Below are 25,589 nucleotides of genomic sequence, written 5' to 3'. Positions count from 1 at the left end.
CACTCATGGATAAAGTTCTTTGATTTTTCCAAAAACCTTGGTGTAGGAATCTTTATTCTTCTTGGTCATTAAAATGAATACCAAAGGAACCACTGACGAATGTATTTGGCCATGAATAGTGTAAAGTTGATAAAAAAGATTCGGAACAACTTTGAACGTCCCATCAACAAACCAAGAACTTGAGTGTTCTATAATTTCCATTGCATAGGAACTTGAAAACATGATAAACCGATCGGGGTCTTCTTTACCAGAATCAAAAAGTAAAAATGGTTTGCCAGTACTAGTTACTTTGTACTCATCTGGGATCTCTAAAGTACTTAAGGAAAGAGGCAGCGGTAACGGTCTATTCAGCTTTGAACGGTTCCTTCTATGATATTCAAATTTCATATTAAAAACTATATAAAAGGTGCTATAAGATACGCAATACCTTAAACTTCTTTTAATTGCATCTTTTCGAGGAAGATGTACTCTTGAGGACTCCGTCATTTGACTAACTATATTACCCAAGATGGATTGGTTTGTATTTTCTGTGGTAATAGCTTTTCTATTCGTTTCAGCCACTGCAAATTTAGCTTCCATTTCAGAAACTGTCGAACAATGAGTGTGAGCGCACACAAATTTGACAATAATCCCCTGGGCAGTATGCACTCGTGCTTTACATTCAGACTTTCTTGAACGGTCTATGAAAAATTTAATTACACGTAATTTAACAAATGAAACAATTAAAAAATAAAAGTAACTAAACCTTTTCGTCTTTGATTCTTTCTTTCTTTCACGTATTCAAAATTTTCTTCAACCAATTTAGTTCCTCCCCGATTACTACGTAAATACACAGGCATATTTAACAACTGATTTAGTTTAGTAAAATGTATTGCTTTATATAGAGATAATTAAACATTTTTCAGTTAAAAGTAAGGAAAAGATTATATAGAGATAAAAAAACCTTATTTTTAAGTTGAAAGATAACGAAAAAATTATGAAAACCTCCCTCTGAAACCTCCCCCTGAAAAGCATTTTTTTATAATTTGTACACCGAAATGACCTTGGCACGGAAACGTCCTAGACACCGAAACGTCCGGCACCGAAACGACCTAGACACCGAAAGATCCTACACACCGAAACGACCTAGACACCGAAACGACCTAGACTCGTCCTTCACATATATTTTGTAAGATAATTGGGTAGAATTATAGAGAATGGAATCTATTTTAAAAATTACTGCTTCAAAGAGGTAGAAATTGTTTCTTAGTCATATGTTTATGATATTTTTTTACGTCTTATGCATTCTGGTCCTATAGAGAATGAAAATCAAGACATACACTATTGAAAAAATTAATAATACTATCTAGTATTAGACGAAAACTCATTGCGTAATGTGTACCTTTTCATCGCATAATTAAAAAAACAAACAATTAGTGCACTAAAAATAACCAATAAATGCACCGAAAATAACCAATTAATGCACCCAAAATAGACAACTAATGCACAAAAACTAATTAATTAATGCACGCAAAATAATTAATTAATGCACAAAAAATAGCCACTTAATTAATGCACAAAATCTAACTATTTAATGCTCGCCAAATAACCAATTAATGCACCCAAAATAGCCAATTAATGCACCCAAAATAGGCAACTAATGCACAAAAGCTAACTAATTAATGCACCCAAAATAACCAATGACTGCAAACAAAATAACCAATTAATGCACGCAAAATAACGAATTAATTCGCGCAAAATAACCGATTGACACACAAAAAATATGAAATTAATGTACGGAAACTAACCGCTAAATACACAAAAAATTGCTCCTTAATTCACGCAAAATCGCTAATTAATACGGTATAATTTAAATCTAAAACACGTGCTAACTGGTGACATGATCAACGTTTACCAAACGTATTTCGTATACGTTTTAGAAACCTTGATAAAACACGTAATATGTACTTGATGGTGCTACCTGGGCAGCGACCTTTCGCCTTTCTTGGAACTTGGCCCACGTCATGATCCCCCCGTTCTTCCTTGCGGCTCGCGACGCCTTGCGTTCTTTATGGAGGGGGGACGATCTGGCATCACTTTAACCACCGAATGATAAACCCTACGGTACCAGTAGCGGCGCTAAGGGTGGGCTGAAGTGGGCTTTAGCCCCCCTGCATTTCTGAGAGGGGCCACATATTTATATTAAAGGGGCAACAAATTTATAATTAAGAGGCCACATATTTTAATTTATGAATTTTCTTTATCTCTAGAAATTTGTTTTATTGCCTTTCAAAATCAATTTGTTTACTCAATAAGATAGTAGACCATAAACAGATAGATTCGGGAGGACGGGAGCGGAAATTGAGAGAAAGTTGAATGGACAATAGAAAGAAAAGAAAGGAAATTTATGGAAATACCCCGGGCATGTACGTGTCCCCTCCAGGTTGGATACAAGGTCATATAGGGGTCCAGTAAACCCGACGAGAGCCGCAACAAGAAAACGACCTTGCTCTTCTCGCTTCCTGAAAAATGTATAAGGGGTTACTAAATTTGTAAAATGGAGTGAAGCTACACTCCATGGTTGTAAGGGCCACAAAATTCTTAGGGGCCACAAAATAATTAGCCCACCTGTGAAAAAACCTTAGCGCCGCTACTGTACGGTACCGTATAAACGTTTAATAAAGATGGGGAACCAGCCAAAAATTATTGTTTTAGTTTTAAGATTAGATGTAAGTTAGCTTACTGTTGGTGTTAGGTTAGTTTTCAGTTAGTTTTAAGTTTTAGTATGTTTTAATATGTTTGTGTAAATAAACCTTTTTTTATTTCTTAATGTCGACAGTTTCATTAACCTAATTAATTAGACTAATTATCGAATGAAAACTTTTTAAAAAATATTCGGAAAAATACGGTCATTTTCCGGAAAATTTTTTGACTTACAACACTAACATAAATACATTCGTGTTAAAAACATTTAATTTTAAAATTACGATGTCAACGCATTTTTCCCGCAGTTTATTAACATCCAAGCTACTTTTTGCGTGTATTTTGGATTGACTGATTTTGAATTTTGTTGACCCACAAATGTGAAAATACTTCTACAAATTGATCTTTTTGAAGAAAGGAGGTAGTTAGAAAAACTTAATAAATGCTCCAAGTGTCGTACTTAAGATAATTGTGTTACTTACGATAAAATAAATTTCAACTTCAGTATAAAATTATTATTTTATTCATATTTTCATATTGTAAAATGGTATACATGTCTTAAAGCGCGTGAATTTATTTACACCGGAAGCCCTTTTTAAACATCACCGTTTAGCAGGCGATTTCGTATTGGCTAAACAAAGCCGTTAAATACTCACAAATTGCTTATATATCCATAATATCAGAAGTATATATAATCAGAAGTATATAATAAATAAATATTCTTCTTTCAATATTGCTAATGTTATTCGCTTTAAACTAGTACAAAAGTGGACTAATTCGATGCAGGGGGGAGCATCCTTGATTTTGCTAAACTTCATCTGAATTTTTCTGAGTCACTTAGAGAAATGTTTCTACGATATTTACCGCGTGTAGGTCCCCACTGATAGCTAGTTAGGATAGGAATGGCCTTGATATTCACTAATCAATGGAAAGACCAATGTCACTTGACCAGTTTGCAATAAAGCATTTAAAAATGATAACTACCTTTAATCCTTTTTAATCTAATTATCGACTATTTGATAAGGAAAAACGAATATTCGAGAACTTTTTCAAGCTCTATTCCATTCAACGTATCGAATATTCAATTTAGTATTCGATGGGAGTTATTTGGTGTTACCAAAAACCTATTGCAGAGCGATAATATGATTTATAAATATATTATAAATATAAATATGTTCTATATACTTATGATAAAATATATCTCTTGAGAGATTTTATAATGCTAACGTTATTTGCTTTGAAGTAATAGATAAATATATCATATAATGACTAAAGGGAAAATATGGTTTTTAAATAAGTTAACCCTAAACAGTGCAATTTTAGCGGTTTGGAGGGAAATTCGCGGCCATTTAAAATAGCTTAGAGCTTGCTCGGGTACATATATTTCATTTTTCGGACCTGGATGAATACTACGGATATTATATGCTTCTGGAAATATGAATATTTCGTTAAAAGGCGACATGTACAAGGCCGTAATAAAAGTATATTTTTAGAATAGTAGAAAGGCTTTTCATTAATCAAAGTTAATTTTACTAATAAGCCTATATGATTGTCATTAACAAGCATTTGGTTTAGAATCGTTGTTGGTAACCCAAGCGGCTGACTCGGTCGTTTCCGAAACTTGATTAGACGACCTGGTACTACCGTTTGGGTATTCTGGAATAGTTGGCAGTACATTGACCGCTAATAGACTAGACGTTTTGAGGCGATCATCTTTACTTTCCCGCGAGGAGCTGGCTAATTTGGAAGAAATCCCCGTGTACCAGCGCACTAGCAAGGGCCAATGGACTGCACCCAAGGCTTCTCCGTCGGAAAGCGTTTCCGGGAGCGAAGTATTCAGCGTTTCTGGCAACAGGAGGCACAAAGCGCTTGTAGCTAACGCCATACAACTGAATATCAACATTGGAAGTGGACGGGAATACGTGGCCTAACCAAAAGACATTTCGTTCACACTTACGTTTTACCAGAAGTACATGGGGGGGGGGGGGGAGAAAGCCTTGGACTGCGATCGGCAAGTTCTTTAAAGGTAATCTGTCTCCCTGACAGATTCCAATATTGGCCACTGTCTCCTATTTTTGGCGCTACTTAGAGGTTTGTTGTAATAATAATAATAATAATAATAATAATAATAATAATCAGCTAGGCTAATACCCAAGGCACCACCTTAGGCCTAAGTCATCGAGCGACTTTTAATTGTTATGGTCTTTCATATGTTCTTTAAGTAAAAGTGGATATAAAACAGAAAGTCTGGGAGGAAAAGGGTTCGTTAGCTTTCTCAGTGGTTTCCTTCAAAAATGAGGAGCGGTTTCCCCTATACGATGAATGAGCCAATCAGGAACGACTCTGTTACGATTGGCCTATGTCATCTGACGTCCCGGTCAGAGGAAATATTACAGATTGGCGATGCTAGCTAACATAGCGGTAAAACCGTGAACTCCCGAAGACGTTGGTTAATTTATTCATATTTCAAGAATTTTGCCTCCGTTAAGTTCAAGCGTGGTTCAAGTTCGCCAACTAAGTTCCCAAAATAATTAAATAAATCGTTTATTCCCATTCGACCGAAATCCCATTCGACCGAATCCCATTCGACCGAAAGAATTTTAAAATGTAGCCCAATTGGCGGGGTGATTTGGTATTTTATTTATAAGGTATGTACTATCAAAGATCCATGTTTAGGTTAGGTTAGGTTAGGTTAGAGTTGGTTAAGTTTACTATTTCAGTTTTGGTTCAGTTACTTTTCTTGACTAGGTGAATTGATGTATAAATACCCTCCTTTATTAGCTATCCGCTCCATTGCAAACGACTTCAGTAACTAAATTGAAAACATAGCAAAAGCCAATTTATATAGCAGCGTTCGGTCAAATGGGACACATAAAAGCGTTCGGTCGAATGGGACACATAAAAACCGCACGTTTCGGCGGAATTCGGTCGAATGGGACACCTCAAAAACCGCCTTCGGTCGAATGGGATTTCGGTCGAATGGTACTAAAGCAAATAAATGCCACCAGAAGAGTTAGCTCTAACTAAGCCTTGCCAACATGTGAGTTTTCACAAATAGCAGACGCACGTCACGCACCAAATCCAGCCCAAAGACTATATAATCAGGTGGATAAGGAACAGAAGAAGAACTATAATATATCAGCCGATTTACGCAGGTACATGCGAGTAAAGCGCCAATTGTAATGCTCCGCCAAAGAGGGTATGCACAAACTAGGGGCATGCTAGGGGGATCCTCATTTTTGATGGAACAGGGCCACCTAGCATATAGTACCGCTTGTAAGAACCTTGGTCACCGGGTCCTCCCAGACTTTCTGTTTTATATCCACTTTTGCTTTAAGGGACCAATCGCTACCTGAGAGCCAAGGTAAAGCAAATCAAAAACTACCATTTTGAGAAAAATACGTTTAAACCTTAAATAATTGCAATAGTAATCTAATAATTGAAATATACTAAAAAGAAAGTTAAAGCAACATTAAAAATAAGTAATTGGTTAGTCCAATGTAAAAATGCTCCAAAATCACGTACGTCGAATAGATAATCTTTGGGGCTAAGACAAATGCAGAAAAATAATGCTAAGCTCACGCGGTTGGATTTTATTACATGAAAAAAATCCTTCCTTTTGACGGTTTTTAATCATTTCTTTTAGCGTCTATAGGGCTAAGATTCTTACAGACAATCCTCAACAAGAACATATTTTTGAAGATAAAATGGTGTTATTTCGCAACTAATATAGTGCCATTTTGAGTAAAATGCTGAAGTTTAAAAGTATGTCAAGCACGGTGGAAGCTAGAATGCGATGTCCGTCCAAGACTTTTCCCCCTACTTTGTTTTGGTTCTAGCAGAAATAAATACTACGTACCAAATACACAATCTGAGGGCTGAGAAAACTACCAACGGCCCCAACAGCCTGTCGCACAGAAAGTGCCTGCGTGCGAATCACAGTTGGATAGACTTCGGCGCCGAAAAGATAATTCACATTGTACGCCGTTGTTAGCGTCACTCGGCCAATCATTAAAATGAATGTTAGAGCGACGTAGTTACCTGCAATATTTATTCCACATCAGTCATCTATCATGATCATTGATAAGGTTAGTATAATCACTCGTAAGTATGCCTAAGTTTATATAGGACACTTTAGTGCATTCAACTTCATCAGACTACGTGAAGCTAAATAATTGATGGGATGAGTGAACAGTTATATAATTTTGGAAAATACCGTCTATTGCGTCAAAAAAATGATAATTAATTAATTAACAAAGATAAGATTTAAAAACAGTTGCACTAATTTATTTTTAGTACTACAAGTGAGGCATGCCTAAAAAAATCAGTTTGACGAGTCCAGGGTAAGTATAGAACGGGTAATGCCAAGATTACCAACTTGACGTATATAAACAAACGATTTGAGGATTGTTTAGGATCATAATACTAAAAATACGCTATAATGAAGCTTAAAAATAATAATCTACGTTAAATATTTATTGATCACTTTAAAATTTACGCAATCGGCATTTCTAAAATGGATTAATATAACACGAGTAGGAACCTTCATGAATTCAACAGAAAATAGGCGAAGTTCGAAATTCCCGCCGACGATTTAAAGGAAAGTCGTGCTAGTATCTTTCCGCCAAATGTACTACATGTACATATTTTGCCTTTCTTAAGGGGGGAAAACTACAGTGGCCATTGTCTAGTTTCGCGCTATTTCAAGCTGAACTGTTTTATTTTTGTGTTTTAACTTATAAAATTAATATTGATGTGTAGAACAGCTTCTTGTTTAGTGCTTAAAATAATTTTGACAATTTTAAATTTCAAAGTAATTTAATTATTACGTTTTAATTCGGACCCCCGGAGCTAAACAAGTTGGGCAAGCGCCCAAACTACCCTTTAGTTATAGCCTTATATCTCGTTAACTATTAATATTAGAATTATCAAAATTATTTTAAGCACTAGAGGAAGGTTCAGCCTATTAATAAAAATATAATTCGATTGTGTAATTGTTAAAACTAAAACGTTCAGCTTGAACGAAAAAGAGGCTTTTACTATAGTCTTCCCCCTTAACCTGCAACTGAGTATAGTATTTTGTAGAGTCACCAGGTAAGGTTTTTTCGAGTTTACAGGTCTTATAAAAGGCGCCATCGACATATGATACAGTTCCAAATTTGAGGAAACGTTCTGGGTCGCCGCGAGCAGATTTTAATTATGCCTCTAGGTATACTATTCACAACTCAATGATTTCGTCAAACCCCTTGATCAGGTGAAAATCCTTTACGGCATACTTATGAGCAAATGTAACATAATGGTTCATAAGTATGCCGTAATAGCATTCTCTCTAATGAAACCTTGTTCAAACGGATATGACGTAAATTACGTCATCAACTCAATAGAAGGGAAACGGAAGTTACTAGTAAGTGAAGAGGATTTTGAAAACGTGCAGTTTCTCACGCGTTTCCGGCTTTTACAATGATCTATAGCTGCGTTCAGTAACTCTGCAAAAGCTCAACGCTGAGCTCAACGGTCAGCGGTTTTTTACTGAACGGGTTTTTTGGCTTCCGGTTTTGACGTCACGTTGCCCGTCCGTTAAGCAACGAAGTCTGATCGGCCGTAATAGTAGGTAGGGCTCCCAGCTATTTTTTTTTAATATTATAGGAATTATAGGAAATTTCATAGAAAATATAGGAATTTTAGCTAAACATAGGAATTTATAGGAACATTTTAACTAAAAATAGGAAATTATAGGAGTATATTGAAATTATAGAAATTTATAGGAACTCTGGGACGCCAACCGTTGATGTTTTCGGGAGTACCGAACCTAAGCCAGAGCAAACGTTAAGGCTGTTTTCTAATACATTATTTTTTAAATTATAGGAATTTCTAGATATAGCTATAGAAAAACTAGAAAATTTCGAAAAAATAAGAAATTATAGGAACTCTGGGAGTCCTGAGTAGGTTTTTCCGTTGCTCAACGGTCACGTGACGTCGCAGCACAGAGTAAGGCTAGCTGCAAATGCCGCAACAGACGATATTTTATAATATTTACAACAAGCGTAAAAAGCGTTCAAGATCCTACGTCACGTTAGCAACGGTCTCAACGAAAATCATTTTTCACATATTTCGTTGAGAGTTACTGAACGCAGCCCATAGTGCTCTTCTTTTACGAACCTTGAACGCAGCCTATAGCTTAAAGGAGAAGGGTCAAGCGTTAACCAGTTAGATAGCCCATTAAAAACAAAAATTTATAGCGAAAACCGCATCAAAAAATATTGTGTGGTTAATTTTTAATAAAATATAGAAATTTCGGGAAATCGGAAAGCGCGCGTTCCCCGCGACACCTGGTGAGAAATCGGTGAGACAAAAAAGCCACGTAAAAGCGCGCGCTGCTGAAGACGCAAAAAATATGTTTTGCACGCGCGGCGTGTTCCAGTCTAAATTGCGCGATTTTAAAAGTTAGGATAGTTCGCAAATCGCTCATACGGGGTTAGGGGCAGCCCCTAAGATGGCGGCGAAAATTCAAACCCAAACACCTGGCGTTATTTTTCGTTTCAAGCTATTTTTTCAAGACAAAAAAGGTACGTGTTAGTATATTGAACGTCTTGTTGATCTTTTGATACAGAAATAAGGCCATATTTGGAAAAGCTTGGCCGTTCCCCTTTAACTCATACCACGCGATCACGATAATTCGTTTCCATGATAACAGTTTTCAATTGCGCAAGGATTATAAGAATTTGTGAATTTTTGGGTCCACTTATTGTAAGTTCCGTGCGAAACAAGGTCTCATTGAAATGCTCTCTATGAAAATGTTATACAGAGGCATACTTATGAGTGATTATTTTCTACATATTATGAGTAATTACGTTGCATATGATCGTAAAAAGCGACTAACTTTTGAGGCTTTCGGAGCAGCTTATCAAGAAAGTGACTGCGCAAAGAGCGGAGCTTATAACCATAGTCAACCTTCGGCCGAAGCTATTGGCCATACGGTCACCAATGGCGTTAGCCAGCATGTCCATGGCGGAATTGACAGAAATCATCAAAAATGGGTTATCGGACACGGTAGCGGCGTGAACGTATCCACCAGTATAACAGGAGGACAAGAAAACCCTGCGAAATTTTCAAATGAGGAAGACTACTTTGAAGATGGCGCTCGTTACTAGGGGGCTTTCCCGCTCTGCTTCTACATAATAACGGTGGCCCGTTCCCATTAAGATTTCAGAGCACGATTTTCGTCTTGATTTCTGATTTTTAACCGGTTTTTGAGATTTTGGGACAAATTTTCGCTCAGATTTCAAAATTTCTCTAAACATTTATTTTTAGAGTGTACGGGATTTGCAAGAACGTCGGACCCTCGATTTATCATAATGCGCTTTTAAGTAAAAGTGGTGTTTACATTTTTTTAATGTATGTAATTTTTGACGACCTCCTAGACACCGAGGCCTTAGGCGCGCCTATTGGATAATACCAGAATTAGATAGGAAAAGTTACTACAGACTCTGTACTAAATTCTGGAAGCGCAAATGCCTTACAAAAGCGTGGGGGGTAAGCTTCTTTCTCGTTGAAAATTCCACCCCCCTCAAAAGGAGAGAAGATTCTCGATGGACGCTGGGTAACGATACCGCCATCTAACGTGAGCTAACGAAATTAAAATATCGTCTGCTATATCGTACGTTTTACAAGGCTTAGATATTAAGGGTTGTTAGACATGGAAGCGTGGGACTGACTCGACTGAGATGACACCTATTTACCTAAGTTACTAATATATTTAAAACAAGGTGTAAGTTTATTTGTTGAGTCAAGAACCGCGTTATTTAAAACATATGATTCAATATTCTATACATTTTTCATTTATCTTTAATGCCAAAATTCCTAAATACAAATTTACTTACTTCATAATTTAATTCTACGTGATAATTAAGATTGATAATCTTTGAAATATCACAAACTAATGCCCCAACTACCACTGATTATGTATATGTGTATTAACTCTTCATTTTGATGTCAACATTGGTAAATTTGTTAGCTTTTGAATCGTTTTTCTCTGTAATTTCCGACTTAAGAAACCGATTTAAAACTTGGCGAAGGCTTAGTATTATTTGCCGTTTTGTTTACTATTCGCCAATTTTTGATCGAAATTACACGCTACAGACTTATTTTTCGTTTTAGATTTGCTAATTAAATAATAACTATATTGAGTTGATGCATTCTAGGAGGATGGAAATTCATATTCCTAGATGCATCTGTCTCACTTCCTAAGCTGTTAATATATCCATAATAGATCGCAAAGACTTTTCAGCGGTTATATCGGCTGCCATTTTCCCGTGTTTCTATAAATTTCCACCAGGTACCGATCTCGGTCTTACTCGGGGGCCAAAATTGTCATCCCACCTAGTCTTCTCCCCCCCTCTCTCTCTCTCTGGTAAGTCAAATGTGCCCACAATGGGCTATATGGTTCTATGATAACTTCCTCTAATCTAATTCCATATGTAACATAATTACTCATAAGTGTGCCAGAAAGAACTTTTTCTTAATGAGACCTTGTTGCAAGGATATGACGTAATTGACGTCACTTCCCAGTCGATGACGGTTTTATCGTCATCAAAAGTAGTTCTGGCGGGGAGGGAAGGAAGTTAAAACCAGTTTTACGCCAAGATTCGTAAAAATGCATGACGTTAGTCCGTATTTTCTTTGGTGGCTGTGAAACAAGGTCTCATTTAAATTTTTAATACAGAGATTTTAAGCAGAGGCACACTTATGAGTAATTATGCTACATATGCTAATTCTGATAATACGCCACAGCGTCAAACCGAGCGTCCGCCGCGCGCCGTTAGTAAATTAAGGCGGAAAAGCTCCCAGTGTTTTCTAGCGCCATCTTCAGCATAGTCCTTATCACAAAGATACCCAAAGAATCTTACCAAGTAATGATAGTTATAAAAAAGATTCGTCTCAAATTTGGCAAGCGAACCATGGATATGACGCTCTCTCGTCTGTGACATTTGTTTCCACCAGAATTAAGCTGAAATGTCACAAAAAGAACTTTCATTGGCGATAGATAATTTTAGCAACCATCAAACGCGAGGGTCACCTACGGGGACTACGAGGAATTCGGGAGGCAACGTCCTACCGTTGATCCTGGCAATGTCCGCTAAGGTACTCCTAGCTCGTTCCTCCTGGTTGTTGGCGAACAACCAACGCAAAGATTCCGGAATGAAACTGCGCGTGTGTAAAAAGATAAAGTCAGATGTGGTCAAAAGAATCGCGACCATAAGTTTATAATTACATTCCATATATGTGTGTCAATTCCCTATTACTCGCGTGTTCATATTTTTACTGGAGTCATTCCTCGAATGATCACATTTTTAGCTGACATCGGACTAAATCATTACGCCTACTTAGTGGTCTTTGCCTCGTCGTCACAGTGAGCTCTTGTAAAGGGCGCGAGACCGACGCGTTATAACTTGAGTATAAGTTGCGTATTTTGCTCGCTACAGTCGCTTATCTGTCTGAGTATGACGTCAGTGCTACGTTACTCCACCCATAGGAATGGGTAATTAATTCGACTATCTGAACAACACGTGGAACATAATTATATTACTTACGTGGCAACCAACCAACCTGCACAATACTGGTACGGAGAAAATAGGAATTGAAACGAGGAGGTTGAACTTCCGCCAATCAGCGATGTAATACGCGATCCACGGTAGCACGCAACCAAACAGGGAGTACGAAAACAAGTACACGGTGGATACTGTCAATCTCCACGACGAACTAACGTATTCTAACACTGCCAAAGTAAGGTTAGATATTAAATCCGTGTAATACGTACTTTGGAGAATCACGACTTACTGAGTACATACGTGATCATACTCATTGGCAAAGTGGCGAATCCCATAACAACCCTCCCTATGATGAACTCTGTCTGACCGTAAAAGAAATTGGTAGCGACTCCGAAAATGGCGCAGATGAGATGAGTGACCACAATCACGGGACGACGTCCGTAAAGATCAGCTATCGCCCCAAAAAACAGGACACCAGCCGCGCCACCCGCCCAAAATGCTGTATGCGCTGTATAGGCTTTCCAGGAATCGTCGCATACCCAGTCCAACTGCAGTCGTAAAAACGTTAAGATTATTGCACGATCTTTTTAATGAGAGGTCGGCGCACTCTTAGTTTTTTTTACACCTCCTTCGTCAGTTTCCGGCCCGGATTCACTATGCAATTTAGTGCCATCTATATTGGGACCCCAAACTACATTATTTAAGAAAGTATCTAAAACCAATTATTTTATAGTAGAAATCTAATTATTTTATGGTCATAATTTGTGTAATAATATCCTAATATTTAAAAATATACAGGGTGTCTGAAGAATTCGGCATGGACATTTTTCTCGAACATCACTCATACTAAAAATCTGAAATTTTCAGGATATGTTCCTTAGTAATGGACCTCTTTAATCTGCGAATTTCACAAGAATCGGATAATATTTCTCGGATTTGGAAAAAGTATTTTTCACCGGCAGGTGGTAGACAAAAATGTTCAATGACAAAGTTGAAGAGAATACTCTGAAACCTAAGAATACATTTTGTTCTGTGAATTTAGGGGTGTTTGGACCTAGATAATGGGGTCCGAAAAATAACAAGTTGGTACTACCCAAATTCTGCTTTTTGTTTAAAAGTACTTACTTGTTAGTTTTTAACACATCAAAAATAATAAGAAAGGTTATCAAATTTATGTTAAAATTTATTAATTTACAAAAATGGTCCGATTATTCCCCCTTCTGCTGCTATGCAATTCAATCAGAACGCAACAAGTAAGCCTCGTTATAATCATGAACAGCACGCGTTAATTGTCGAGTGGTGTTTTGGTGAAGGTGATCGAAACGCTGCTTTATTAGACGTTTATTTTGAAAGCCCTATCCCAATAACACTCCAAATAAGCATACTGTTCGTCGTGCTGTTTGTGAAAGTGGTGAAGATGATGGTCCGCAGGGCCCGCGGAGTGAGGAGCTGGGCCCATTGAGCTTTTTGCGGGGGAAGCTTCTGAGTTTTCAGCTACGCTACTGGTTCGAGACTTCAATTTGTATGGAAGAGGTCAAGGAGAAGGTCCTAACAAAATCGACGTGGAAATTAATGTTCTCGCTTATTTAATAGGATTACCAAGGTCGAGCATAAGAATGGCAAGTAGTGAAAATGGAATTTCCTAGGTCACACCTGATATGGTCAGAAGAACTTTCCAAAATCTCGTTTATCGTTGCGAGACTTGCATAGCAGCAGAATAGAAGGGGGAATCATCGGACCGTTTTTGTAACTTTTAAAAAGCATAATTTGGGTAGTACCAACTTGTTATTTTTCGGACCCCGTTATCTAGGTCCAAACACCCCTAAATTCACAGAACAAAATGTATTCATAGGTTTCGGAGTATTCTCTTCAACTTTGTCATTGAACATTTTTGTCTACCACCTGCCGGTGAAAAAATAATTTTTCCAAATCCGAGAAATATTTTCCGATTCTTCTGAAATTCACAGATTAAAGAGAACCATCACTAAGGAACATATCCTGAAAATTTAAGATTTTTAATATGAGTGGATTTTGAGAAAAATGTCCATGCCGAATATTTTCAGACACCCTGTATATACATTATATTAAAATTTTAAGATTCTACAGACGGAACATCGTAATGGACCATAGAAATCATACTTGTTCGATTAGCTTATGACGAACGGCGCTTTGACCTTTCCATAAAAATATCCTTTTATTACAGTAAAAAATCAGAGTAGAAAGTAAAATGTCCTACCTCGGAAACAATAGTACTATAGGTGTTAGAATAGTCGTAATCCCATCCGTTCCGACAGCTGCTAATTCCCGCGATTGACGTTAGGTTCCTAAACGAACCAACATCTCCTTCGAGTTCATGGGTCGACGAATGGACGAACATCGTGCAGCTGCTGTAGATTGCGTTGGAGCTGGACGTAGAAAGGACGCTTTCCAAAGGGATGTCTTCCAATTTTCTTTGAGACGCGGTACGGTTAATTCCAGACGGGTCCTCGGTCGAACACCAGTGCTCGGGGATGACCAGTAAAAGCATGTGTCCGTAGATGACAGCGGCGAGTAAAGGCGCCGCCAAACACCAGAGAAAAGCGCAAAGAAGCCATTGGAAGGGACCAAAAGGCCCAGCTAACTCTAATATCGCGTCCAAATTAACGTTTTGAGGCATCAAAAGCGGGTCTAGGTCGGAAAATTAGCTTGGACGGCTGCCAAAGCTGAGTCTTCCTTGGTGTAAATCTAAAACTGAAGAAACCGTTATCGTTAGGATTCCTATAATAAATGAAAATATTTATCCTTCAAACTACGCGCTGCAACACACGTGCCTTCGAGAATCGAAATATCACACTTCAGTTAAGCCTCATTAACTGGCAAAAGTTAGTCTAGCTTATATAAAAGACGTTAATTTTAATTAAGGCTGAGACAAGGAGGTTTCATTGTCTTCTATCGCTTTTGTGAAAACGGAAACCGTCGAAATAGCTAGTTAGACCCAAAAGAAGAAAACGCGTTTTTTTTTTAATATAATTTATGATTCCGTATCTTTTTCCAGCCAAGGTTAAATGATTTCGAGACCTTTTTAAAGAGAAAAATGAATAATACGTTTAAGCCTAGTAACTACGCCGGTGATGGTAGCTCGAAATTCGAATTTGCCGCATGTTTCTAGGTCTCGACGTCAGGGCGAAAACACGTTACGATTTACGAATATCGCGAGGGACCTAAACTTTTGCCAGATTCACGAGGCGACCGATAAACGTATATCCCAGTTATACAAGGCGATAAATTAACGGTGTTCTAAAAATTGAAACAATTACCTTTGAGACGGAGGATAATTTCTAGCGTCGTATCATTTCTCGATAATTTGCACCCATGCTAGAGAGTGGGAGCGCTCGCTTTTACCTGGACGCGTTTTCCCCGGCAGCCGAAAGTCAGATTAACGTTCGTGACTTCGTGTTGATGCGGAGCGCGCATTGAGAGCAAACCGTTAGTTCTACCACATGACGCAAGCGCGGTAGACGTGACGTAGTCGTTTGAGGACGCGTTTTGATAGGCCGTCATCTCCTCTCCTGACTTCTACCGAAACTCGGCGCAACAGCGAGGGAACGCTTTTGATCGATACTTATTATTGACGCGACGTTGCGAGAGATTTCGCCTCCCGAACAGCCGGAAGAGAATGGGAGCGCGGGGACGCGAGAGGATGAGGGTCTTCTTCCTCTCCCCGTCTTCGCATCCTTCAGGATCATCTTGGCACCGCTTGACTCTTTTCTCTGAAAGTGGAGAGGCCAGACATTGTATCCACCTCGATTACCCAAGATTTAATAACGAAATCATCGTTTGCGAAAGCATTTTTGGCAAGACTGGGAACGGAGATATTTTTTATTTGTTAATTTCGCCATTATAGCGAAGTTAATCCGTCGCATCTTCCATTTCTGGGTAAAGCCGCGTTATTTTGGGAGCGAGGATGCATGCGAATATGCGATTACAAAACCTCTTTAGAAGCCCTTAATTATACGTACCGATAGTGACATAGAATTGGAACTACACCCGGTATAGAAGGTGACTAACCCTAATCGTTAAAACACATTAAATGATTAACATAAGTGAGAATAAAAATATGTTATTGAAAATGCGTATCATGGCAATGAACTCGATGATTTGCAAATTTAAAAAAAAAATATTTCTACTAGGTTAATATCTCTAATAATTCCTTTACGTTTAATAAAAAAACATTTTAATTCGTGTTTTTGTTTTTGGTTATATAATCTGATAGAAATTTCATCTTTTTTTGGATCAGTAATGTTTGTTAAATCAATATTAGGTTTGAAGATTGACTTATATCGCAATTAATTAATTCGTTTCATAATTTATCAGATCTTTAATACGGGTTGAGTTTTTCGATTTATCGCAGAGACACTGAGACTGGCTTTCTAAATACAATGCCTTTCTATAAAATAAGCTACGCTTGCTGAACTTGTTTTTATGTAGCTCGTACGTCACGAAATACGTAGAAGTTCAGTTCAGTTTATTCTTAAAAACAGGGTGCCCCGTCGAATCATGGTCGAATTTACTCTTGTGTCCAGGGCTTTTCGTAGTAAAAGTCCTCGATACGTCACCCGTGACGCAGCAGCAACATCAAAACAAGAAAAGGCCAATTGTTACAATTACGCTGGTAGATTTTTTGTTTGTACATCTAAGGTTCAATTTAATTAAATTATCTGGATAATTTTATGAGGACACATATTTATTTTATCCATAAGGCCAGGTTATCTTCATTTTCTAATATGTGTATTTAAATTAAGGGCATTCAAACTCTAAAACTTTTAAAAGCCAATTAGTTTCGCCACCAAAATTGTCCAACTAGCTGGCAGCGAAATAACCAGTGTGATCAACATACGTTAATTCGTACACTTTTTGGTGGCTCAACACGCAACTTTGTTTCACGTACGTGAGTAACGTGACCGATTTTTGAGTGTACAATTTGTTTGAGATAAACAACTATTGGAAATTCAACCAATGAAATTAAGCTATTTTAACATTTGATCCGTTTGATTGTTATTATCGAAATATCAGACATAAATAATTTTGACAGGCTAAACCTAAAAAATACGAAAAATCCCATTGGAGGAAGCAAACTGTTAGCTCTTGCGTGAACAAAAAATCTTTTGGTGGAAAAGTGTTAACAGCATAGGGTTACCAATTAATTTGAATATCGGATATGAACAACTAATTTGTGAATTTGCTTGTGAGGTATTTATTTTAGAGCGTCAATGGTGCCTTTGAGCTGTACCTTTGTTGAGTGAAAAACATTAACCGTAAGTGTAGGGAGCTTTTATATCGGCTGACATGAAAAGCTTGTCAGCACCGTCCTACGCATTGTAACTCGGAACAATTAATAGTTATTTTTATAGAGTTTTAATGTTGCTCTTACGTCACAGTCACTTACTTTTACCATAAGTGGTATTAGTAATACCACTTATGCTTTTACAAAGCTTTGAGCGCGCGCTACAGTCACGAGGATAGTACCTTTTTCTAGCGCGCGTGCAAATCGCTCGTGCGAGAATACGCTAATAAAGCTGGGTCTTGTGACGGTAATAGTTAGTGTAGGGAGCTGTTGGCTCGCGTGGCTTGCAGGGCTTGCCACCACCCTCCTACGCATTGTAACCCGGCCACCTGAATTAAAGGCTTCAAAAGTCGCTCGATGACTTAGGCCTAGGGTGGTGCCTTGGGTATTAGCCTAGCTGATTATTATTATTATTATTAAGATCAACATTTTAAAAAGTTGGGCAAGACCAATTTCTATTGCAATAAAGGTCACTAGCCGACTTTAGCACTTTTTAGTTCCACGTCGATATATCGAATGGCACTATTGCCATGACCGAATTGTAGTAGTAGCAGTAATAATAATTATAGTAGTAGTTTAATGCCGCGTCAGTATGAGACTCGAAGCGAGCGACACGACGCGAAATTAGAAAAAAACGTTTCACTTGTGTTTTTGAAATAAATTTTCAATATATTCTACGACTCTATCATAGCCGGACACGTAAGCCATGGTTTCCATTTTCGGACGTGCAAGTGTTTTGACGCGCGTAAAGAAAAATTCATTATGACCCGTGCTAGTGGAAACTAAGCTTTACGTGCAAGGACAATATCAATTTTCAAGGTCACCGGAAGTGACGACACGTGGTTCGTATTTCCGGAAAGCCCCCACTTTGACCCGTAAGACAAACAGTTCTTTGTTACAAATCACTAACCTAATTAAAAAATACCTTGACCCATCGTGTACCTTATCACATGCTTATTTTGTCATGGGCTCTTGAGTAACGTGGAATGGAAGTCAAGTGTCATTTTTTTTCTTTTGGTGGAAAGATGGCGCTATAACGTCACGCATCCAGAAAATAAGCGTTGTGTGCTAGTTGTCACTTCCGTATCAGTCCGTCGAAGAATTCTGGATCTATATACTATTTTATATATCAATGATTTACCCGCGAAATTAAACATTTGGATTCACCAGCTGCTACTCGCAATTTTCCATCAGCCTCTCAAATCTTTATTTTATTAAATGTATTTGGAATAAGTATTTACCATTAAAGTTCTAAGTATCCCCTGTTAGAATTAAAAAGCAATAGTTTAGGGCTAATTTCCTTTTATTAATCAATAACATTATTATTTTTCCATTCAGACAATTTGTAAGCTTTAAAAAATGTGCATTTACGGTTTACAAAATTGCATTTACTGAATATAAAGCTAGGTTACATTTAGTCACAAATCAAGCCACACGCGTTTCGCGAAATGCATTATGGATGATCGCTTTCTTTACCATTAACCAAATTATTCGAAAAAAAAATAAAAATGCGCGACTGTGAGTAATATCAGTAAGCGAGGCCGTTACCTACGTTATTAAAGGTCAGTGCACGCCTCCGACCACTTGTTTATTTGCTTATGATTCACGAAAGATGGCTCTCTGGTCTGGACTTAATAAGGGGCTTTCAAAACGTTAGGCCCAACCTTTTCCATTGTGACAAAACTACAATTATTAGTAAAGGGAATATAACCTTGCGCAATTGGTGTCGAACACCAACGTTTACCGCTCTTCCCGCACTTGCTTTAAAAATGTTTGGCGCTACTGTACAGGGTAATTCGAAAAATTGAAGGGGTCTTCCATAAATATTGCTTTGCAGGTTATATTCCCTTTAAAACTAATTAAACTAATGAGATTTACGTGTCCTCATCTTTGTAAACTAAATCCCAAATTTGTTATAATGCCACAGTTCGCCCTTTGCATCGCCATATTTTTTCAGGGTCTTGACTCTTGAAATTTCAAACCTTGACGTTGCCAAGGCAACGGAGTCTAATTATGAGAAAACTTAGTGACTAGGGGTACGTCAAGTGGAGAAGATATTTTCCTTATTATAAGAAACGGTCTAGCAAGACAAATTCTTATTATAAGATTTGGCGAGTTTTGCGTCAAGTTGAAAATATCGCGAAGTTCCGAACAAAATGGCGGCGGTGTCAGAGTATGGACGTAGAAACTAATTCATTAAGCCTTGTCATCAAATGCTATTTCATAAATAGTACGCCGAAATGTTGCTTTAATAATATAAAAGCCTCGATGAACAATTGAGATATATTTACCATTCAAAATTCGCTTAAATTCTTCGGCAAGAACTTTCAATTTATAAATTATTCCCGTATCATCGTCTTTAAGGACTATGGTAAATAATTCACCGCCATTCGACGCCAGCTTGAATTCTTATTTAAAACTACCTCTAAAGCGATCTTACTAATCTTGTAAGATCTCTGACGTCAATCGCTCTTATTTCCGGTTTTAAAAACCATCAAGTTCGAAATCACAAGAAATCTTGCATTTCTTGCAAGAAATATTATCAACTTGACGCACCCCAGAATTGTCGAACTAAAATTCCAGAAATTACTTGAAAAAGTCCCCCTGCACTGGCCTTTATAATAACGTACACAACAGCGAGACAAAAACACGCGACAAAATTTAAAGGGCAAAAACACAATAAAATCGTTGAAAAGTTAGCCAATAAAACTAACATAAACACGTGACTATTTTATTCAGTGACTCGCGTGCATGCGCGTAGGGGGGGGGGGAGAGCGGAATTTATGGAAGCGTAATACCTAGGACTGTGCGAGTACTCGAACATAATCGAGTACTCGGCCTTTTTTGAGGTCGAGTACTCGAACTCGTCCTCGAATAAGTAATTGGAGAATACTAGTCGATTCCAGAATACCTAAAAGTTGCATATTCGGGTACCCGATTATTCGAATAAGTTGCTCTCTAATTTCGTTAAGTATTTTTTTTCTATCCTCATTGCTTGAAAGTTCAAAGAGGGGTTTTTACAATTAATTGGGGGGCAATAAACGGTACCTACAAAGTTGTGGAAAGTCTGTGGTTCATTTAAATTAAATGAACATTTTTCAGCCATAAAAGTTTCTTTATACTCCCTTTAAATTTAATTTCATAATTACTTGAATAAAACCAGCTCCTAATCAATTACAAGTATTCGATAACCCGACTCGTCAAAAATATTACTCCAGTTTTTTTTGTTACTCGAGTCGAATAAGAGAAAGTTCCCCTTAATCAAACACTCGATTACTCGACTCGACTTCAATATTAATCGACTTAAATATTACTAAAACCACTACTCACACAGCCCTAGGCATAAGTAATGTTGCTCCTTTTGAAATATCGTTCTCTCTCATAAACTCGGCTGTCACAGCTTGCTCCCCGAACTGAAACAATAACGATGTTAATCTTTGTGATACTAAGAATAGCAGGTGGCGATTCGGCTCTTAATTTTTCACAGATCTCATTCGCTGCGGCTAATGCATCCATGTTACTGTAGGGATCGCGGGGCTGACCACTACAAGCCCGTAGCTTTGACTGTACTAAAGTGATTACGTAATCAATTACAGATTTAGCACTACCAAAGGCTGTAGTCGGTGTACAGAATTAGCCTCTTGGTAGGGATCGTTAAAAATTATGCCCAGAGCATAACCATTTCATTTCACATGTTATACCGTTATATACTGTGAGTGGAAAGTGACTAAAGTTAGGAATGAAGGTTCTAATTATGGAAACAGTCTAACGCAATCAGTTGCGCATTTTGTTCCTTTGAGGCCCTAGGCTAAAATTTGTTATAAGGGGATTTGTATGTATTAGTTTCACGTACAGTGTAGCCGATGACGCCGCCAATTTCTACAGAACTCTCCAACAGTTAGGTCTAGAAGGGTCAACGATCGCTCAATCGATAAGAAATATCATACCCTCGCTTAAAGGTAATATAAGCAATCTTTATGGAGGACCCCTTCAAATTTTCCTGTACAGTGGCGCCAAACACTAATAAAGCCAAAGACAAGAGCGGCCAGAGCTGCAAACGTTGGTTTTCCACACCATTGGCGTAAATAGCGCCCCCGCAGACCCCGCGGCGCGGGGGGCCCCCAAACGTTTATGATTAAAATCGGTGCTTTTTAAAAGGGCCCCGAGTTATTTTTCGCGGGGGGGGGGGGCGGAGTTCATATTTACGCCACTGTTCCACACCAAATACCTAAAGTTATATTCCCTTTAAGAAATTTTACGATCGGGGCTCAAAAGTCCTTTACCAATTTCTGTGTTTTTTTTTTTCAATTTGCGCTTTGAAATCTACGTACATTTAAAAAACTAATTCCAATTTGGATTAAAATTATATAATATTTTATTTCTGAACTTAAAATGCACACTTTTTCGGTATTTCCTCGAAGGAACAAAGAATAAAGACAGAATAAAATCTTTAAATTGGTACTGGCATCAAAACTTCTTTTGGGGGGGGAAATGTTTTCGTTATCAGCGTCGGGGAATTTTGCTCCCGATACCGGTGAATTTTTTTCATGCAGTCGCACACTATGAGGAAGCACTGCTACAAAATACACGAGACCGGGAGTGCGCGCGCATCCATTTGTTTTTGGTTTCTAGTACTACAATATTATTTTTCTCTTTTCGTATTGTATATATTACGTTTTAATTTGATTTTCTAGACTTATATAACTGTTATATAATTTAGTGAAACATTCTTATTTGATAAAGCTGCGTAGTTAGAATTTACTAAGGTAGGAAAAAATACTAAATTATTTGGTATGGATCTACGAATATTACGTCGGATCGGTCACATCCCTACCGTTTTCTAATAAAATGGACATAATATGTTTTTACTGACCGAATAAGGATAAGAAATAAACCCTTTCGAAAGAAAGAAATATCCCAAGAGGCCGGTGTTTCAAAAGTGGTCTAATATTTTCTTGCTCCCAATTGGTTGAAGAGATAAGGTATGCCGTGACGTCAGAGCGGTTCTCCGAGAGGAGCGACAAAAAGTTGAGGCTAGTTGAACTCGGTACGGGTGACGGATTTCGTCCGAGCGTGTGATCGCCGGTATCAGCCTCATATTTTACTCGCATATTGTGCGATATACATCGCCGATAGCAGCGCCGGTTTTGGTTCGTTCCAGCAACTGTTGCCGGTACGGGAAACTACAAAGTGTGCGACAGCCTTTAAACGCGCCTTCCCAATCGACCGCCATTACCTTACAGTCTACGGGGAGGGTGATGAAAAAACCGGTTTTGGGGGGATGAAATTTCTGCGGTAGAGGGCTGGCTCGTTAGTTGTCTGTACGATAATGGCGGCCCTTAGTAAACGTTTCTAAAAAGAGTGTATAGCAAGAGAAGTTTTTTGTCGTTCATTTTCGTTCTTGGTATTATTTTAATTGATTTTTCTATGTGATAAAAATAGTTTGTTAAGCTCTTCCTTTGATAATGGTCAGGGTTATTGAAATGTTGTTTCTGGGGACAATAGCATTGAGATACCATTGTAATGGATTCTTCTTTTTGGTAAAGTTACATTTCGGCTTAGCGCGCTAATAGCGATTGTTATGTTGATCAAGCGATCCTTCCGGTAAAAAAATACTATTCTCGTTATTAAGTTAATTGAAATATAGTTCCTAATAGACAGGCGGCGTAAGATAGCGTTATACTTTTCCACGTGATATGCGTGTAATATAACCCTACCTACTTTTGTTAATAGTCAAGAAGATTGAAAATTGTTTCTAATTGACAGATTGATTGAGATCGCGTTGTAATTTTTTTCTTTGAGTGCATTAATTACGTTAAATGGGAACGGTCAAGCTCTAACCAGTTAGATAGCCCTATAGCCCATTAAAAACTAAAATTTATGGCGAAAACCGCATCAAAAAATATTGAGTGGTTAATTTTTAATAAAATAAAGAAATTTCGGGAAATCGAAAAAGCGCGCGTCCGCCGCGACACCTGGGGAGAAGTCGGTGAGACAGAAAAACAACGTAAAAGCGCGCGCTGCTGAAGACGCAAAAAAATTGTTTTGCACGTGCGGCGCGTTCCAGTTATAAGAGACCACGGCCAACTTCGATCGATCACGCGCTGTTCGCGCTATAGCGGCCATATCATTCGCGCATTTTAAGTGAGCAAGGATTTTCCCGCTAGGGAAATTTTTTGCTGCACTCATACACATTTTTTACATTGGCGTCTATATAAAAACTGGTGTCGAAACCACCAAAACAAGATTTAAAAACACGTTTTTAATTATATTTTATTAAAACAAAGTAAATGTTAATTTTTAAATGTCGTTGAAATAGTTTTTATATTCCTGTAATTTTTTTTATTATATTTATAATTTTAAAAAGTAAAACAAATAGTCATGTGTAGTTTATTGCACAGTAACATCATGGTAACATAAACCATCTTAAGCCACATGTTTCTCGAAATAAATAATGGATACTGAATTATAAATATAAAATAAATAATTAATTCAATTTATGAATTTTTCTTGAAAGAGGTTTGTATTTAACTTCCTTAACTTTTTCAAATCGTGCTGAAACTGTACGTGTGATGTTATCTAATATGGGTGGAATTAATTTTTTACAGATTATTTTGGCAATGGTTTTGGCATGGTTTTCGTGAAGGGAAGTTAATATATTGCATATCTCTAGTTTGGGTAATACATGCGACTCGATTTCAGAGTACATACCTTGAGAATGTTTTATGAATGGAAACGCATGTTCTACAAAAGTAACAATTGTCGATATGACCAACACAAATTGATGACTGGGATATCGAAGGTTTCCTCTGTCTACATCCTTGATTAAGTTAAGAAGAGGAGAGCTACCACATGGTTGTGAAATGTTACCTATGCAAGAGCTACATAAATCCTTCTTCTCCAGTTCTTTCAAAATGTATCCAGCTATGTAAGCTAAACTAGCTAATTTCAAGGTAGAGCGTTGGTTTTCGGGGTACACTAAAAGGGTGTCTAAAATTTTTAGGCAATCTTCAGAAATCTGCCTATTAGAATTTTCAAGTGGTCTTTGGTCAATCCTCGAATCCACGCAGTTATCTCTGTAGGCTTCAATTGCACAAAAACTATCAGCTGCTACATTTGAAGAAATCACTGATGACATAATGGTTCCCTTTTTAAGAATGTTTTCTATGGAGAAAACGACTGCCCTAGCATCTAGCATGTCGTTGGCTCCTGACATTTGTCTCAAAATACTAAAAAACATCTCTACAGGGTCACTTGTTAGTTTCCGAGTCAACACAAATTCAAATCCATGTTTCAGTAAATATTTTGTGCAGGCTACTGTAGACTCGGTTGTCAATTTAATTGCTTGGTAAGTTTCATTAGTTAATATTTGTTGCTGGTGAACACATATAACTTGATTTAAATATTCCAAAAAGGTTGTCTGAAGCCATGAAAGTCTTTCATCATTGAGGGAGAAAAAATGATTTTTGTTGGGGTTCCTAGATTCAATGCCGTGATGCCTATTACAAACGTTGTGGATATCAAACCATTTTTGAATTATTTCCATGTACTCGATGGTAGGTCCTGCGGTTTTGAAATGTGCTGCTTTAGGGTGACTAAAACTGTATTTTTCTAAGTATTTTAGAGCTGCAATGACTTCTGGTGAAAAAATTACAATAGCTCTTTTGACATTCATTTTCTCGAAATTTGTTGGCTCTACACATTTCCTGGTCAAATTCCTCACGGCTTTGATGTTCTCATGGTTCTGCATTTCATAAAGTTGGTTGACATATTTCCCTGAAATTTCTTTTGATCCTTCTTCTGATTTTGTGTCCATTAATTTGTTTCTGCAGTTCTTAATAATGTGGCTGGGATCAAAGCTAAGGAATTATGTGCGTTGATTGTCCAATGGGTGATGAATTTCTGGTTTTAGATCTCTTGATCCTCCGAGCTTTCTCATCATAGCTACATTTGACTTGTGATTGTCTGTGACAATTCTAATAATATAAAAGCCACAATTTTCTACTTCTCTAATCACAGAAAGAGTTCACAAATAC

General features: G+C 37.6%; 1 protein-coding gene across 2 annotated transcripts; it reads right to left on the bottom strand.

Moving 5' to 3' along the window:
• Positions 1-3,238: 3,238 nt before the first annotated feature.
• On the bottom strand, positions 3,239-15,951 carry LOC149922330 (solute carrier family 22 member 21-like). 2 transcript variants are annotated; one of them, XM_090163657.1, is made up of 9 exons: positions 15,527-15,951; positions 14,467-14,960; positions 12,520-12,778; positions 12,289-12,457; positions 11,763-11,886; positions 11,589-11,689; positions 9,563-9,780; positions 6,542-6,723; positions 3,239-4,609 (listed from the first exon to the last, which is right to left on the bottom strand). In XM_090163657.1, the coding sequence occupies exons 2-9, from the start codon at positions 14,884-14,886 to the stop codon at positions 4,238-4,240; spliced, it is 1,845 nt and encodes a 614-aa protein (XP_090019783.1). In that variant the 5' UTR covers positions 14,887-14,960; positions 15,527-15,951; the 3' UTR covers positions 3,239-4,237. The 2 variants fall into 2 exon arrangements, with proteins under 2 accessions (XP_090019783.1, XP_090019784.1); XM_090163658.1 differs by having other exon boundaries at positions 4,453-4,527.
• Between the last annotated feature and the right edge of the window lie 9,638 nt (positions 15,952-25,589).

This window comes from Leiobunum rupestre, chromosome 11 (assembly GCF_980474605.1).
Source record: "Leiobunum rupestre chromosome 11, qqLeiRupe1.1.hap1, whole genome shotgun sequence".
Classification (NCBI taxonomy): Eukaryota; Metazoa; Arthropoda; class Arachnida; order Opiliones; family Sclerosomatidae; genus Leiobunum; species Leiobunum rupestre.
The sequence above is the reverse complement of the archived record's forward strand: the minus strand, read 5'-3'. Positions and strand labels throughout refer to the sequence as shown.